Source organism: Elaeis guineensis, chromosome 7 (genome assembly GCF_000442705.2).
Source record: "Elaeis guineensis isolate ETL-2024a chromosome 7, EG11, whole genome shotgun sequence".
NCBI lineage: Eukaryota > Viridiplantae > Streptophyta > Magnoliopsida > Arecales > Arecaceae > Elaeis > Elaeis guineensis.
In genome coordinates, this window is record NC_025999.2 from 50,873,191 (window position 1) to 50,891,009 (window position 17,819).

At 36.3% G+C, this 17,819-nt stretch overlaps 1 protein-coding gene across 16 annotated transcripts in view; it reads right to left on the reverse strand.

Moving 5' to 3' along the window:
- Nucleotides 1-204: 204 nt before the first annotated feature.
- The window catches only part of LOC105034647 (uncharacterized), a 39,462-nt gene continuing 21,847 nt past the window's right edge, over nucleotides 205-17,819 (reverse strand). For 3 of the 16 annotated variants that reach the window (XR_012142693.1, XM_010909873.4, XM_029261688.2), the window contains 2 exons: nucleotides 3,519-3,608; nucleotides 205-700 (listed from right to left, as the gene is read on the reverse strand). Coding sequence is in view for 8 of the 16 variants with exons in the window: in XM_010909873.4 (XP_010908175.1) it covers nucleotides 3,530-3,608 (79 nt within the window). In the remaining 8 variants the exon portion in view is untranslated. Of the gene's footprint in view, nucleotides 701-1,131; nucleotides 1,272-3,518; nucleotides 3,609-4,358; nucleotides 4,478-17,819 lie in introns of all 16 variants that reach the window. The other 13 variants (XM_010909867.4, XM_010909868.4, XM_010909871.4 and 10 more) reach the window with 11 other exon arrangements.

A 17,819-nucleotide genomic window follows, 5' to 3' on the forward strand; every position in this document is an offset into this window, starting at 1 on the left:
GCAGCGTACAATGATACAGAGATTATTGTGTAGGTTGACAAAGAGTATCTTCCTACATAAGTTTTTGAAGAATAGATGTCAATTTCTCCCTCCTCTGACCTTATATTCAGATAAATTTCTAAAGCATGGTGCTAATTTCTAGGGTTTTCATTGTGAGAACATAAACACATGATTTATTTGAATTTTGTAAATTATAGGAACTGGTTTAGAATCAAAAAGATTTTTTTTATTTCATGAGGTAAACTAACTTAGGCTTTGGAAGATCTTCCACCAGAAAATCCCTGATAAAAAGACTTCTCTAATTTGTTACACCTCATGACTTTTTAGAGGTTGGAGCGAAGAACCGATTCTCTCCAACTGCAATGAGCTCTCTAATCAGCATCTAGAGTCCTGAGCCGCCAACCTCAGCTTTCCATCATCAGCTCCATCTCATCGACCTGAGTCAAATCAATCCTCAGTAGTATCACTCATTAACAAGAAAACCAAGCAACCCAGCCAGCCAGCTGGCAGCCAAAAATGCTAATATTTACTAACAATAATTTCAAGTTTGGCAGACCAAGTTTTGTGAGAACTGAAAATGGCATAACATGGAGACGATCTCCAACTAATAGGGCCCATGCTGGTTCATGTAGAGCACGTCAAGCTTATTAGAAATGGATTGTTTTTCGCTCCAAAATAGCAGTATTTGACATGATAGTACCTATAAGAAGGGATCATGAGAAAGGATAAGTTACTGTTGAACTACCAGGAAGAGGCACAATGATGCGCCATATAAGATCAAATAAACATGTCGTGAGGGAGAAAGAATCAACAAACTTGTGACAAAAATGAATTGGCTAGCATGCATGGCATCACAAGAAGTTACGAGTGAAACGATGGAATACTGACGATGGTTATTGCATACAAGATTCACATAGAATAAGGAAAACAAAGAAAACTAACTTTGATAGCCATGATTGTAGCCATGGACATGGGCAACCTATTGAACATAAATACAGATAGAGAAATGACGTGCATTAATATATTTACTAGGTATCACCTGTATTTAAACAAGGATTCGTAATATTCTAAAGAGGACAGGAAAAAAACAAGGAAAAAATAAATTAAATAATGGAGTGTTGGAAAATATACAAGTTTTGGGGACAAAGCTAAGCTGAATGGGATTGTCGATGGGTGACAACTTCCGATTTTATTTCACTTTGCAATGTAACCATCTGAAAACCTGTCCCATAAGAAGCTAGCATGGATGTCATGGTGGATAATTATAATTCCTGTCAACCAACAAATATAAGAGGATCAACGCTTATGCGTCCAGACACTTACTGATAATTGTTTCATACTAGGTATCACAGCTCAGCCATCATTTTTTGAGTTCCTGAGCTTCTAGAGCATAAATGGATATAATTGGTGGCAGCGGTGTAAGGTTGGATTTTCTAAATACAATACATTTTGCATGTCAACTAGCTCTCTGTCCCTATTTTGTTTGATCACTGTTGGATTGAATATCTTCATTTGACCAACTGAGCATTTGTATGCTAGGTTGTGGAGCCATTGGGAGCTGTTTTACCCAACCAACCGACAATATTACTCACCCAAGTGGTTGTCACAAATTAATATGATCATCTATATAACCTCAGCTTATTCTTGTGAATGAATGACCACTTGTGGGTAAATCATGTCATGTATATATTGATTTACAAGACATTATAGCAAAGTACACTAAGAGTGCAATCGAGCCGAGCCGAACCGAGTAATTAGAAGCTCAAGTTCGATTCGATTCAAAATATTCAAACTCGAAACTCGACTGACGATTGATCGAGCCTTGATATCCCAAAGCTCGAGCTCAACTCGATGAAAAAAAGAAAAAAAAAACTCAAGATCGACTCGACTCGACTCGAATATATATCAAACCATACTTGAGCTTGGGTTCGAACTCAACCTAATAATAATAATAAAAAGAATATATATTATAAATAAAAAATATATATAAACTCAAATAAGTTTGTGAGCTTTTGAGCGAATATTCTACTACTTTAGCTCAACTTAAAAAATTATTCAAGCCACTAAAGCTCGATAAAAGCTAAGCCAACTCGAACTTGAGTAGCTCGCAAGTACTTCAACTCATTGCATCCCTAATGTATGCTCACAATTGAATCCACCTAGCTATCCTCCCCCCCCCACCCAAAAGAAAAAAATAAAATAAAGTATTTCATTCTTTGCCTCAATAGTCATGCAAGTTCCCCTTCTCTTTACCCCTCTACCCATCCCACCTCTGGAAGATCTCTCCATATGCAAGCACACCCATCTCTGCATCTATGTGCCTTCTTTTACTAAAAAACCATATGTGGCTCTCCCATTCAATCTCATATGATAAACACAAATTGATCCTTCTTTTCCTTTCTTCTGGGGGGGAGAGAGAGAGAGACAGAGGAAGAGTCATCCAAGATAAAGAGATAAAGAGAGTTTGTGGTAGGGAAGAGTCATCCAGGATAAATTACCAAGAGATCCAAACACTTGTGGATGCACCACCCATGTCTCAAAACATTGGAACCTCTTTTGATACAAAAAAAAAAAAAAAGATTCTATTACACATCCTAAAATAAGTAATGACAGATGTAGATTCTAGGATAAAATTCTACCTTTATGGGTGAGTTTTGTTTGGGGGCCGCCCATGGTGCATGCTTATAGTAGGTGGGAGAGGGCAGCTAGTTGCAAAGCTCATTGCCTACTTCCTCTTCTATCAAAAAAAATATTAATCCAAAATTGATTTTGATGATTACAAAACATTTAAGAGAGAGAATGATTGGGGATTGTTGGCCAAATTTCAACACCCATCTAGTGCAACCCAAGAAGGGGTTACTGGCTGGGCGGTGGCTGTGTAAGTTGGCAATGTCCTCGGGACTCAACTCAAAGGGTCGACCTACCCCTTCTTGGTATGGATTAAATAGGACTGACCGCCCAACATGCCACTTGAGATTGATCTGGCTTGATGCAGATCAACTCACGTGCGAAACTCCTCAAACTCACCCGCATGCTTATCATGAGGTTCTATACTCTTAATAAAGACTAATAAACCCCGCCTTCTCTCAGGCAATTGCCTATTGGGAAGTTGGTGAGGGGCTAAGGTCCTACAATTAAGAAGAAAATGAAAAGAAAATCAAGTTCAATTGTGTCCATATTCCATAGGCCAGGGAGAAATGCACTGTAGACTACTTCCACATGTCATCTCAAGATAACAAACATTTATGCCTTAAAATTTAGAATTTAAAACTAATAAGGTACAAGCATAAAACCATATACAAAATTACTATTTACAAAGAAAGAATGTATGGGTGTCAAGTACAAAATTGAAATATCCAATGAAGAATCAATGAAGTGGTAGTAAGCATTGGTTGGAAAATAAGTGAACCTTCACAAAATATTCAAATAATCACACATTTGAAATTCAAGAAAAAGTTGGGAATCGACAAATAGGTATATAGAAAAAAAAAAAAGAACATGAACCGACTAATAGATACCGCTAATATAACTACTCTGATGAAGTTTGGCTCTGGGACCTTTCAGAGAATGATAATGCTGAACTTATCTGCTGAACATCGGTAGAAGCCCTGGCAATAGATAAGCCATTGAGAAAATGTTAGCAAGTAGATTAGACACAACAGCCCAAATGACTTGGACTTGAGTAAAGTAGGTGATCGTAAATAAGATTAAAATTGGCTTTTCTATTACAAAAAGAAGAAAAATCCTTACAGAAGGCTTAGATTATCCTGATCCCTAAATAGAGCCTAATCCCATCTTAGAGGACACCATACTCAAACTACTACACAACACTAAAAGAAAATCCACAGATTAACACTGCACATTTATGAACTAGAGCCTTAATCATGGTTCAAGCATTTGAATATCAACATCAGTACCTCGTCTACAAAGATTTTATGCTGTTTATCAGACCATAAAGCTGTAGAGGCAATGGTTAAACATTGCTTCAAAGTGAGGCATTAATCTAAGCATAATACTCCCCCATTTACTATATTTTTGTTCTCACTTCCATCGTAATGAAACACAGCCTAAAGGCCTGAATTTCTTGTGAAGAATGGACATCAAGCAGAGATGACCTGAGTTCCCATGAAGAACAAATTCATTCCAGATATGTAAAAGTGGTGGCATTATCAGGAGTTCAACTTACCAGTAAATACAGGTTACAGGAAAAGCAAATTAAAGGACGTACTATACCAGCATGTCAGGTTAGATATCAAAACAAGATTGCTGTTTGAAGTCACCGTGGAGCAATAGGATGAAGATATAAACACATGAGGATACTAACATGGCCATTGATGTGGTGAACAATGAGAGCTCACCTTTAATGGGGATGATGGTTATTTAATCTGAATCCCTTAGTCATATAATCCTCATTAGATATATAGGGACTCCATGAAAGAAGACTAAACAGAGACTTTAGCTGAGACAAGACTGTAGCCTGCGTGGATGATACATGTCAGCAGCCAAGGATGCAAAGACAAGAAAAAGACCAATACTGGTGCAAATCTTGTTACCTCAAATGTGGACTGTCTCAGAGCATAAATTTGTGCAAATAAATAAAGATGACCTCTTCTCCTAGATCTACACTTAGTATGGCCTTTATGCTTGAATCTTCTTTTTTTCTATATATTTTACTCTACAGAAAATTATCAAGTTTTTACAGTGCTGTATAGGTCCTTTCCTCTAGGCACATTTTGTGGCATCATGACTATAAGTACCGCACAAAACATATCAGCATACCCGCTTAAGTCCAGTCCAAGCATGCACATCATAAAGTTAGCCTATTAAAGCATTAAACGCCTGCTAATTACATGTTTCAACGTTAGCCAAGATTCAGGTCCTTTTGGATGCATAAGATTTTAAAAGTTCTATGTAGCAGCTGATATGAAAAGCTTTTTTCAGTAGTTGTTACATACTTCTGGCATTTCAACAATCAAAAATCTTAATGAGAAGTGCCTGATATCAATCAAAATCATGACCTCAACAGCCCTACTGTAAAAATTGTCATAGCTCACCTATGGCACACGGTGCCCATGGTGAACAGTCTTTCACCATCATTTTTCACTCAATATTATATTATTTTCTACACTCGGCCTTCTTATATTTTCTCTTTCAAGTGGATGTAGATGTTCTGGTACTCATGGTCATAGAATACAAAATTTCTGAATGAAAAACTCTACTGGCAGTATAAACAGAGTAAAATGTCTATTCTCTATAACATCTAGAAGGCTAGAACATAACAATCGAAAAATTCTTGAGGAAATGAGGTGACTTTGAACAGAATGCAAGAAAATGCAGCATTGTGACCAAATGATATGCCAATTCAGATGAGAAAAAATTTGAAGAAACTGATTGGTTTGGTAGACTACCTTAGTCACTAATGGAAATTGAAGATGCCTGGTCGCTTGGTGGAGAGGCAAAAAGAAATTATATGAGTGCAGTCAATGATGAGATTGCAAGCTCAAAGTTTGTTCAAGGAGCAATAGTAGGATTAAGGCAAAGCAAGGATGAATTGATTCAATGAATCAGGATGGCAACATGTTATCAATCTCTATGCATGCAACACAATACTATTGATTGCAACATCATTTGTGGAAGAGTCAAACATTAATATCAATGATTTAAAAACCAGTACCAGTGGTGGTAACAATTTTCTGTCTGACTGGTATCGTACTGGTCCAATCTTTCTCTATTGGATGTATGCCCAAGAAGCCAATCTTGACTGATGCATATCCTATTTCTAGGATATGATTTTGTACTTAACGAGTAGTTTATTTTCATTCATGTTGTATATGTGTTCATGAATCGTCCAAGGGATTAACAAGATGATGACACATATTCTCAGAGTTGAGAATTTGAGACATGTGTCATTGATGGTTAATTCCTAAATTGCTTCTGATCATGGGATCATCATGGGGATGGTGATTAATTCGGATAGACTAGTACATGGATCGCTACCTTTGGACAAATGAATCTCGAGTCTGCAGTGTAGGAATACTGGAGCGATAGTGCAGGTTGTAAGAGAACAACTAGCACTGACATGACCAACACGAGAAATCACATGGATGTCTATTTATAGTAAGGCTGTTGGAGTTTGACTACACAAACTTTGCCTCAACAAGTCCTTATAGTGGATGTTAGCGACAGTTGGTTCATTGTGGGAGCAGGGTACACATTTAGATGGGATCTATCGATCTTAGCAGAAAGGAATAGTCCTATGAAATTTGAGAGGCTGAATCCTTAAAGCTATGGCCATAACAGTATGATTGATGAAAAATTTTCATGAGAATCATAGATGGACTCGAGCTAATTGAATCTATTATATGACCGATATTAAAGTTTGACGATTTATCCATGACCCGCCATCTGCTCGAGACTCACGATAGAGAAACTGAATCACACGATAACTGCACCTAGAGGTTCATCATTTTCATTCTGCTGGATTGCCACTATATACTGCTAGGTGTCGCTGGTAGATTGTGAAAGCTCACTAGGATTGTTCTGGATCGACAATTCTTGATGAATGAGAATGGAATCGTTCCGACCCATTGAAAAAATTTTAATGATACTATGACAGAAATCATGGTATATCTCACTACCAGACAATAGAACCTATGGGGTCACAAACAATAGAGATTTCTAATTGATCAAATGGTTGAGTTGCGATTATCAATCGCAATAAGATTTAATTATTAATGTGATTGATGATTAATCCAATGCAAAAATTACAATTGAAAGATTCAATAAGTGTTAGTAAATTGTAGGAGAATCAATTAGCAATTAGATTGCTATCTGACTCCATCTGATTGAGCTATGAGATTCAAATCAAATCTAATTGAATTAAATTCACTTTAGATTGATTTGGATTTGATTATATCAAGCCTAATTAGTTTATAAGATAATCCAATTGCGTAAGAACAACAATTCCTCTTTTGACTAGAACTTAATTGAATCAATTGTTTAACTAGATTAGGATTTAATCCAAATTTAATTAAGCTCCTAATTAGACTAGAAATTAATTTAATTTGATTGCTAACTAAGCCTAAATTGGTTAGGATTAAATCAAATTTAAATTGGATTTAAATCAGCAAACAAATGAATTCTAGTTGGACTAAGATTTCTCCTTGGTGCCACCTCTCTTTTTGCACCATCTAAGTCTAGCGCCAAATCTGATTTGGCGTGTGGTTGGACTAGCCCAAGCACCTCCATACTACCTCTTTTACGTCTATTTTTGATTGGGTTTGATCTGATTTTGATTGATTAAAACAGGACTCCCAGTTTGATTGGGTTTGATCCTGTCAAACCTAGTCTTACACAAACTCTAGCCTTATCACCCTTGGACGCATGCTATTTAAATAGAGGGGTTTTGGGATGTGGAGAAACATCTGAAAACCTTCTTTTGGGCGTGGGTTCTCTTTGAGGGCATGAAAAAATTCTAGGGAGAGAGAGAAAGGTTCTCTCTTCTCCAAGTCTTCTTCCTCCTACACATTGTCTTCTACTTTCTTAAGATTGTCTTGGAGATTGAAGGAGATCTTGTTCAACCATCAAGGAAATATTCTCTGCAAGAAAGCTAGCACCTCGGGAAGAACATAGAGCCTCTGATCAGATCAGGCCACTGTGGATACCCGTAGAGGCCGGACATATGCACGGCTACATCAGAATCTGAAGACATCTACAGATCCGGATTCAAGTTTTGCGATTCAGATATGTGATTCGATCATAAATAAATTTTTAATCTCTAAAATCAGATATTTTATATCTTATTTATTATCATATGAACTAGATCAATAGGTATAAAATTTTGATCTATACATGCGTAGGATTAAAACTGTTTTAATCTTGACTTCCGCTGCTTAAATTCAAAATTGTTTTGAAATCTATCTGCAAAATACCTAAAATCCATCAGTAGTATCAGAGCCACGAATTCATATGCATGAGAATAAGATGATATCTAATTTCTAAATCAGATCTGAAATTAATCTGATATAGATCAGACATCGGTATGAAACAAGGTTGTCCTGGCATACGGATTACCCCTTATGTTGAAATGGTTGTCCTATATCAATACTAAACATTTTTAGATCTGATTTTAAATCATGTATAAGATATGTGATTGTCAATTTAGATCGAAAAAATTACTTTTTAGATCTGATTATTTGTCATATATGAGATATATGTAGTGGCTTAGATCTGAAATTGTTTCATACATCTAAAAAATCGAAAACTAATTTCAATACCATAACATGCATGATTTGAAAAGAATTTTCAAAATCTGATTTTTAATCCGTACATAAGAGGTATGATTTTATGTTTAGATCTGAAAAGAGTTTCGAGATCTAATTTGATTTGTATATATGATATATGAAAGCATACTTAGGTCTGAAATTAGTTTCCATGACCTGAATTTTATTCATATATGTGACATATGGTTGTATGCATGATCCGAAAATTATTTCGAGATCCGAAAATTATTTCGAGATCCAAAACTTACTTTTCATGCAAAAAATTTAGATATAAGATCTGAAATTTGTGTTTGCGCATGGGGAATTAGTCATGGATAGGTCAAATTAGGTCTTATAATTAGATTACACCTAGGGTCTTTAATTTGAACATAATGGGTCTAAATCGATTTAGCAATTGCTCAAACCGAGTCAAATGTTAATTAGAATTAGATCAATAGAGCTTAAGATCATACAATCATTGTTGATCGAATTGATTGACATCCATATGTAGAATTGATTAACCTAAAGACCTAATTCAGCTCTGTGGCTCAAGTCTGATTCATCTAAACTAACCTATTTGGATCAATTGGTGTCTTAGACAAGTAATTGAGAGGTGCTTAATTAGGACCCTTGATCCATCAAGGGGAGCCTCCCATCGATCTCCACTTACCTGATCAATTTGAAAGATTGAGTCTTGAATGTGGTTGCTTGGCAGTTTGGTTTGGCTCATGCCAATTAAATCAACCATGTGATAACTGATTAAATGAGATCTGAACCTAAACCTCTCCATACATATTAAGTCGAGAAGTCTTCCACTATTGTAGAAGTGCAGGTATGCTACTGGTGTTGATTGTTCTCGACTGATTACAGTGGTTCAGTTGCACCAAAAATATACCACTCTATTAGCAAAAAATTGCTCCTAGACAAGGATAGGGTTGTGTCCAATATCTGTCAGGTGAGGGATCCAATGACGGTTTTGCATCTGCTTGTGAACAATGAGTCGGACTTAACTAAGGAGTGTGGTCAATATCTGTCAGGTGACTCCACATGACTTAGAGACCAGATCGCTGCAACATACTTAGAGAAACATCTGAACAACGATTGTCCATGCATCGATATACATGTTACCAATATCTGTCAGATGAGGTACACAGCATCAGTAGAACTGCAGCACCCACTAGAAACCCATTTGTCATGTTAAGATTTTCGCTTCTCCACCTGAGGTGTAGGAATCCGAAAAAATAGTGGGAGCCTATTTGCTTTTAAAAGTCTATAGAGCAAAAATATTAAATCAAGTACAAACATCTAACTAGAATCTTTACTCTGTGGTTATTATGCCTGCTTCCAACCCTCGAGCTTAAATCCTAAATATCAACTATTTAATCGAAACCAATTACATAAACTGGCTCAGAAATCTAAGAATCATTCTTAATTTTTTAGAAAAAATAAACCATATTCTCGATCAGAATATCCCTACGTTATCAGTTCGTTCGATACATGATCAATGAGCTATATTTGATAAGTGGATGAACGATGACAATAAGGATAGGTGCTATATATTGACGTCCATGTCAAATGAATTCCAACACATGCATGAGCACATGTACACTGCCAAGGATATACTGACTCATCTACAAGTGTTGTGAAGTGATCAAGTCACATAGCGCATGAGATGCACGATGGATAAGTTATCGATGATCACTATTTGATAATGATCAAGAATATTGAAAAGCTTGAAAAGCTCCACATGACCATGCACAAAAAATTGCTAGTGGATTTGATCCTGCGATCCCTTCTTAGTTTGTATGGACAGTTTATGGTAAACTACATATGAATGACCATGATAGCGCCAAATCTGAATTGGTCAATTTATTAGTAACTGTCGTAGGGACCTTGAAAAGTTCAAGGAGTACATACCTGAAGAGCTTAAAGAAACAAAGACACGTCTTAAAAAGCATGTCAAAATTGCTCAAAACTTATCTTACGATTACATCCTCCCAGTTGAGTATTAGACTCTAGTGCCTATTTATGCACTTCATTATAGGGTCTAAGAAAATATAGAGGACTGAAGGAAGGTGAAGTAATCCTTCCAGTCGACAATAGGGTAAGAGTTGCTGCTGTGGCCGTGGGTACCTATCCTCTACGACTACCATCTGGATTTAGTTCTTAAAGACAGTCTCTATCATTTGCATGGTAATGCATCTATGAACTTATTTGAGTATGCAGTAAATGCCATTGGATCTGAGAGATCCAGAGTTGAGATAAATCTGAAGTATATATAACACCTTAGGCTAGGTCATATAGAAGAAAAAATGATTAACAGATTAGAAAAATATGGATTTTTAAACTCATTGATTGCTGAATCATATCTAGTCAGTGTATCATCTCTTTGAGGAAAAATGACCAAATTGCTCGTGGACAAGAAAAAAGGACCACTGAAATACTTAGTACACATTTCATGTGTACAGCCCATTTGATGTGCCAATCAAAGAAGATTATCTCTACTTCATTATCTTTACCAGTGATCCTTCACGGTACATGTATGTGTATGAGATACAAATCTTAACCCTTTGAAAAGTTCAAAGAATTCAGATGTGAAGTAGAGAAGCAAATCGAAAAAATCCTAAATGTACTTCGATCAGATCGAGAATGCAATATCAAAGAAATTTCTCGATTATCTGATGAAAATGGCATAGTTTTATAATAGACCCCTCCTAGTACACCTCATATCAATGAGATATCTGAGAGGAGGATAAGGACCGTACGAGATATGGACCGGTCCATAATGAACTTCACTGATTTATCTTTATTTGTTTAGGAACATGCTTTACTTTTTAAAATTTATCTATTAAATAGGATTCTTTCTAAATCTGTTCTTATCATACCATATGAGATATGGCATGGTAAGAAATCAATCTTGATCATCTCAAGATTTAGCTATGTCCAGCTCATGTCAAGAACAGTAGGCAGACACGTTAAAGACTAGATCTATGAGAGCTCATTTGATATAGTATCTTAAAGAGTTTGGGATACTACTTTCTCTTCTCATAGAATCACAATGTGATTGTGAGCTGTCATGCTATTTTCGAAAAATAGTTTATCCAAAATGAAGCAGTAGAAGAAAAGTTAAACTCGAAGAGAGTCTGAAGAGCAATGAATCATAGGATCTATAGAACCTATTCATAATGAGCCAGTACATGTAGTACCTCTTCCACCTCAATGATCTAGTAGGATCTCCCATCCTCATGAAAGATACTCAGGTATACTTACAAAAAATGCAGAGAAATGTTTCTCATGGGAGATAAAGAACATAGAGATGATCCCAATATCTACAATAAGACGATGTTGAACATTGACTCCGAGAAAAAAATGTGAAATAACTTTTCTGATTGGATATCTTGAGAAGATATCTGTATGGAATAGCCAATGGATTTCACTTTCTGTGATGGAGATCACAAAATTTGCAAGCATCCCGAAGTTGGAACACTCATTTCAATGATATGATCAAATTGGTTGATTTCATCAAGAATAAAGAGAAATTATGTGTTTACATAAAGGTCAGTGGGAGTGCTTCATGTTCTCCATGATGTACGTGGATGACATCCTCCTGATTGAGAGTGTCCCATACTGACATCGGTTAAAATATGATTGTATATAAATTTTTCATGAAAAACCTAGGACACGCATCCCATATCCTGAGAATATAAAAATCTATAGAGATAGATCCAAGTGGATGCTTGGATTTTCACAGAAAAGTACATAAAGGAGATGCTGAAAAAGTTCAACATAGAAAACTCTAAGAGAGATCTACTACCTGCATAAGAGTATGCCATGCTATGTACTCGATCTGATATAACTATTACTATGAATGTCAAAAGCAGATATCAATCGAATTTAGATTGGGAGCGATGGATTGCTGTGAAAACATCCTTAAGTACTTTACAAGCACCAAAGATTTGTTCCTGATCTTTAGAGAAGATTAAAGCTAAGAGTAGGAGGATACACGAATGCTGCTGATAGAATATCTACATCAGAGTGTATTCTTGTGCAATGATTGGTTCGATATGTTGGAAGGATTCCAAGTAAACCGATCAATGAAAATTGAATATGCTATAGATGTGTAGGATGCATTATGGTTCTAATATTAGTTGCAGACCTGATATCATACCATCAGATATCATGACATTGTACTGCAAAGATAATGATGGCATAGTCCTTGCTAAGGAGCCAAGATCTCACCAGAAGTCCAAGCACAGAGTGGTTGTATACACGACTATCTCGAGTAGAAATACATAGAGGTTGAGAGAGTAGACTCCACGTGGGATGTGGTAGACCCACTGATTAAGTCATTTAGCCGGCCGAAGACCGAAGCTTATCTAGAATAGATAGGACTTAGGTACATGGCAGATTGGCTTTAGTACAAATGGGAGATTATTGGATGTATGTCCTATAAGCTAATCTTGACTGACGCATATCTTATTTTTAGGACATGATTTTGTACTTGACGGATAGTTTATTTCCATTCATGTTGTACGTGTCCATGAATCATCTAAGAAATTAACAAGATGAAGACATTCTCAAAGAGTTAAGAATTTGAGGCATGTATCATTAATGGTTAATTCTTCAATTACTCTCGGACGTAAGATCATCATGAGGATGGTGATTGATCCGGATAGATTGATGCACGAATCGCTTCCTTCGAACAGATGAGTCTCGAGTCTGCAGTGTAGAGACACTGGAATGAAAGTATAGATGATTATTAGAGAACTAGCACTGAGTGTGACCAACACGAGAAGTCACATAAATGTCTACTCACAGTGAGGTGCTGGAGTTTGACTACACAGAAACATTACCTCAATGAGTCCTTGTAGTGGCTGTAGACGACAGTTGGTCCACTATGCGAGCAGGATGCACATCCAGATAGGATCTATCGACCTTAGCAGAAAAAAATAATCCTATGAGATTTGAGAGGCTGTCCTTAAATCTATGACCATAGTAGTGTAATTGATAGGAAGAGTTTTTACGAAAATCACCGTTAGACTCGAGCTAATTGAACTTATCATATGAACGATGTTGAGATTTGATGATTTATCCATGATCTGCCATCTGATTGAAACTCACGATAGATGGACTGAATCACATGGTAACTATACCTAAAGGTTCATCACTTTTATTCTACTGGACTGCTACTACATACTGCTAGGTATCACTAATGGATTGTGAAAGCTCACTAAGATTATTTTAGATCGACAATCCTTAATGAGTGAAATCGTTCCGATCCATTGAAAAGAGTTTCAATGATACTATGATAGAGATCATGATATATCTCACTACCAGACAAAATAGAACATATGGAGTCACCTACAATAGAGATTTCTGACTGATCAGATGATTGAGTTGCGAATATAAATCACAATAAAATTTAATTATCAATGTGATTGATGATTGCAAAAGTTATAATTGAAACATTCATTAAGTGTTAGTAAATTATAAAAGGATCAATTAGCAATTAAATTGCTATCTGGCTCAATCTGATTGAACTATGGGATTCAAATCTAATCTAATTGAATTAGATTCAATTTAGATTGATTTGGATTTGATTAGATCAAACCTAATTGATTTATGAGATAACCCAATTGCATAAGAACAATTCCTACTTTAACTAGGACTTGATTGAATCCATTTTCTAATTAGATTAGGATTTAATCCAGATTTAATTGAGTTCCTAATTGGACAAAGAATTAACTTAATTTGGCTGCTAACTAATCCTAAATTGGTTAGGATTAAATCAGATTTAAATTGGATTTAAATCAGCAAACAAATGAATCCTAATTAGACTACGATTTCTCCTTGGCGCCACCTCTCTTTTTGCGCCACCTAAGCCCAACGCCAAATTTGATTTGGCGTGTGGTTGGACCAACCCAAGCACCTCCACACCACCTCTCTTATGTCCATTTTTGTTTGAGATCAAATCTGATTTGATCTAATTTTGATTGGATCAAAACAGGACTCTCAATTTGCTTGGATTTGATCCTGTCAAACCTAGTCTTATACAAACTCTAGCCTTATCACCCTTGGATGCTTCCTATTTAAATAAAAGAGCATTGGGACGTGGAGAAGCATATGAAAACCTTCTTTTGGGTGTGAGTTCTTTTTGAGAGCATGGGAAAATTCTAATGAGAGAGAGAAAGGTTCTCTCTTCTCCAAATTTTCTTCCTCCTACACATTGTCTTCTTCCTTCTTAAGATTATCTTGGAGATTGAAGGAGATTTTGTTCAACCATCAAGAAAGCATTCTCCATAAGGAAGCTAGCACTCCGAAAAAAATATAAAACCTCTAATCACATCAGGCCTCGTATGGATATCTGTAAAGGCCGAACATGTGCGCGGCTACGTCAGAAACTGAAGGCATCCACAGATCCGGATTCAAAAAGAAATTCTGCGATTCATGTATGTGATTCGATCATAAATAAATTTTTAACCTCTGAAATCAGATGTTTTATGTCTTATTTATCATCATATGAACTAAATCAATAGGTATAAGATTTTGATCTATGCATGCGTATAATTAAAATTGTTTTAATCTTGACTTCTGCTACTTAAATTTAAAATTATTTTGAAATCTGCATGCAAAATACCTAAAATCCATCATTCTTAACTCACAATATGAGGGACATCCTGCCACTGCACGCAGTCCAAGTACATGGACCCTATAGCATCTCCAACCCCTCCAACCCTAGCTTCTCTTCCAGGAACACCATTGATCTTGGCCCATATACCACCATTTCTTTAATTTGGAGATCCCTCTACTCCATGCAAAGATGAGATCTTGGTGTCCACATGGAATCTCAAGTCAAGAAACCAAGATCAAGTCCATCAAAAAAAGACATGAAGCTATGATGGAGACCACAACGGCTTGAAGGAGACAAGGGAGGCGGAGTTAGGAAGATGAAGGAGGCCAAGGAGCTCAACCATGGCAGTAAAAGAGGGAGGATGGCATTGGTGGGTGCAAATGCCATGGCTTTGGGATGCTAAGCTTACAAAAAAAGAAAGAAATAAGATGGCTTTTAGAGTCTTAAGAACTTTCAATACGACCGAAAAGAATAATAGCATTGTTAATTGCAGGAGGTGAACATGCATCTTAATGCGGATCCAAAAGCCCTGATCAATACCCAAACTAGACCACCATGCACTCTACCCATAAATATCTCTTCAACATTCCCTGAATTCTATAAGGATCCAAAGACCACGTCACTATGTGCATCTTCCGCCCATGCCCACCTCCCTTCTACCTCCCCAATGCATCCATCTCCCTCCTGGACACCTCCTCCGTCATCGTCACCTTGCAAAACCCATCGGAGGACCGATCGAAAACCATCATCATCTCAAGTGAGAATCCATTTCAGCAATTAAGGGTTTGCACCATGTCATCGATCTCCTGACAGAAATATATATACACACAATAGATTGTCACTTCTACTACCCCATTAACTATTGGTTCAATATTGGTCGAACCAATGCTGGTATTAATGCATACTCCTCCAAGTACTCATTAATAGTGGGTACCACTTGATTTCAGCAAAGTGACCCTTGTAGCGATGCTGGTTTTGTGTCAAAACAACATCGTACTACCAATACTGTCTCACTCCAATGGGATTTGAATCCATTAGTATATATACAAATCGACTTTACCAAACCACTATTGTAATTCACATGACATTCTTTAATAAAATAATACTTTGAGAAAGCCAATGGAACTATCCTGCATGGGAGTCTAATTTATGGCTTTAGTAAACATTGTTATATACCCTTATAATTGTCAATAACCCAAAGTGTCATGCATTATTATGACATTGAAAAAAACCAATATTAACCTAATTTTTTCTTCAAGGATTATTTTTTGAATTATATTATTTCTTTTGTCATAACAACCATCACATTTGTGATGTTTGAAATGGCAATAAAAGGTTCACCGCACTGATGCATACAGCTCTGTAGCAGGCAATACCATACCTTATCAATACCAAATCGAGATTCAATATAGGAGGCGTATCGAGTCTTGGTAAGCTAAATTGAACCCTATACCAAGTGAACCAATGCTATACTAGCATAGTACTGGTCCGATACCAAGACAGTGAGTCTTGGGCAGCATATATATGCAAAAAAACTTTCTTATCACAAGGCAAAGAACAATGAAAACAACAATGCTGTAAATATTTCAATATGCTGGATACATTTTAATATGTTGTAGATATTCTAATATTCAGTACTTTATGTCTATCATAATATAGTGAACCTATACTCAATGTTCTTAACTCTCTCCAGCATTTACCTTAGGTTCTATCATAGTTATGTATTTTCAAAGGTTTGCCATGAATGAACTTTGCTAGCATGGAGCATTATTCATCATTCTCATTAGGTGATGAGTTATGATAGGGTTCAATAGGATGGATGCAAGACATTAAGATGTGGCCCAATAGCTATGGCTACTCAATTGTGATTCAACAGCCCTAAACCAACTCTTTTATGCAAGAGAACCAACAGAAAAGTTTGTGATTTTGTGATGTTTGCAATGAAGTGGATACTTGAGACCGAAATTTTGAGATTGTTGCAAGATAGAATTGATAGGGTGGGAGATGTGAAATGGCTATGATTTCATGATGAAGTGAGCAAAATGATGAGGCTTATGTGAAATAGAATCCATTGGGGCATATACATGTCCAATGGCTTTGTTTCATAATGGAATGAGCAAACAAAAGGATTCTGCATGAGTAGGAGATCAAAATGCATGAGCACGGATTCACAGATTAAAGCTCAAGGGATTTTTCTTTTTTAAGTTGATATTTGTAATTGAGTCACTATTTCACAATGAAGGGATGGGACTCCTAAAGAGATGACAACCGTACGTGTGTGAGAGAGAAGGGTGGTTAATAGGTGCACAAAACCTCAATAAGTGAAGACTGTCTGAGAATTGAAATTGTTTTCTTCAAGACAAAAATCCCCATATTGCTGGAAGTCATTAGCTCAGTGGATGAGGGATGTTAAATGACTTGATATGATTGGCTCCAAAATTAACTCTGCTTAAACAATGGCTTTTAGGAACATAGAAAGTAGAGTCTTGTTGCAAAACTAAGAGAAATTGAAATCTGAGTTATGTGAGATATAGTCCCACCCTCAGAGTCACAATTATGGGGATCCAATAGAATGTAAATTTTTTCTAGAACAGTGCTATGGAGAGGATAAGTAATGATGTAGGTCCACATTTTTTCTTTAATTCTTTGATCCCTCATAATTTCTCATGCCCAATCACCTCTAGCTTTAGTTTATATGGTTCTTGTGAAGTAGAAGTCAACAATTTGGTAATATATACTTTGAATGTTCATCAATGCATCTACATGCATATTATCAAATTTATTATATAACAAATAACTTTAAGTACTGCACATTGCTTCCAAAATGACATATTAGAAACCAAAATCAACAAACCAGAAAGGAACAAAATATAGTTTATAAACAGAGTTCATCCATCACAATCTAAATATTGGATTGTAAACCAAAG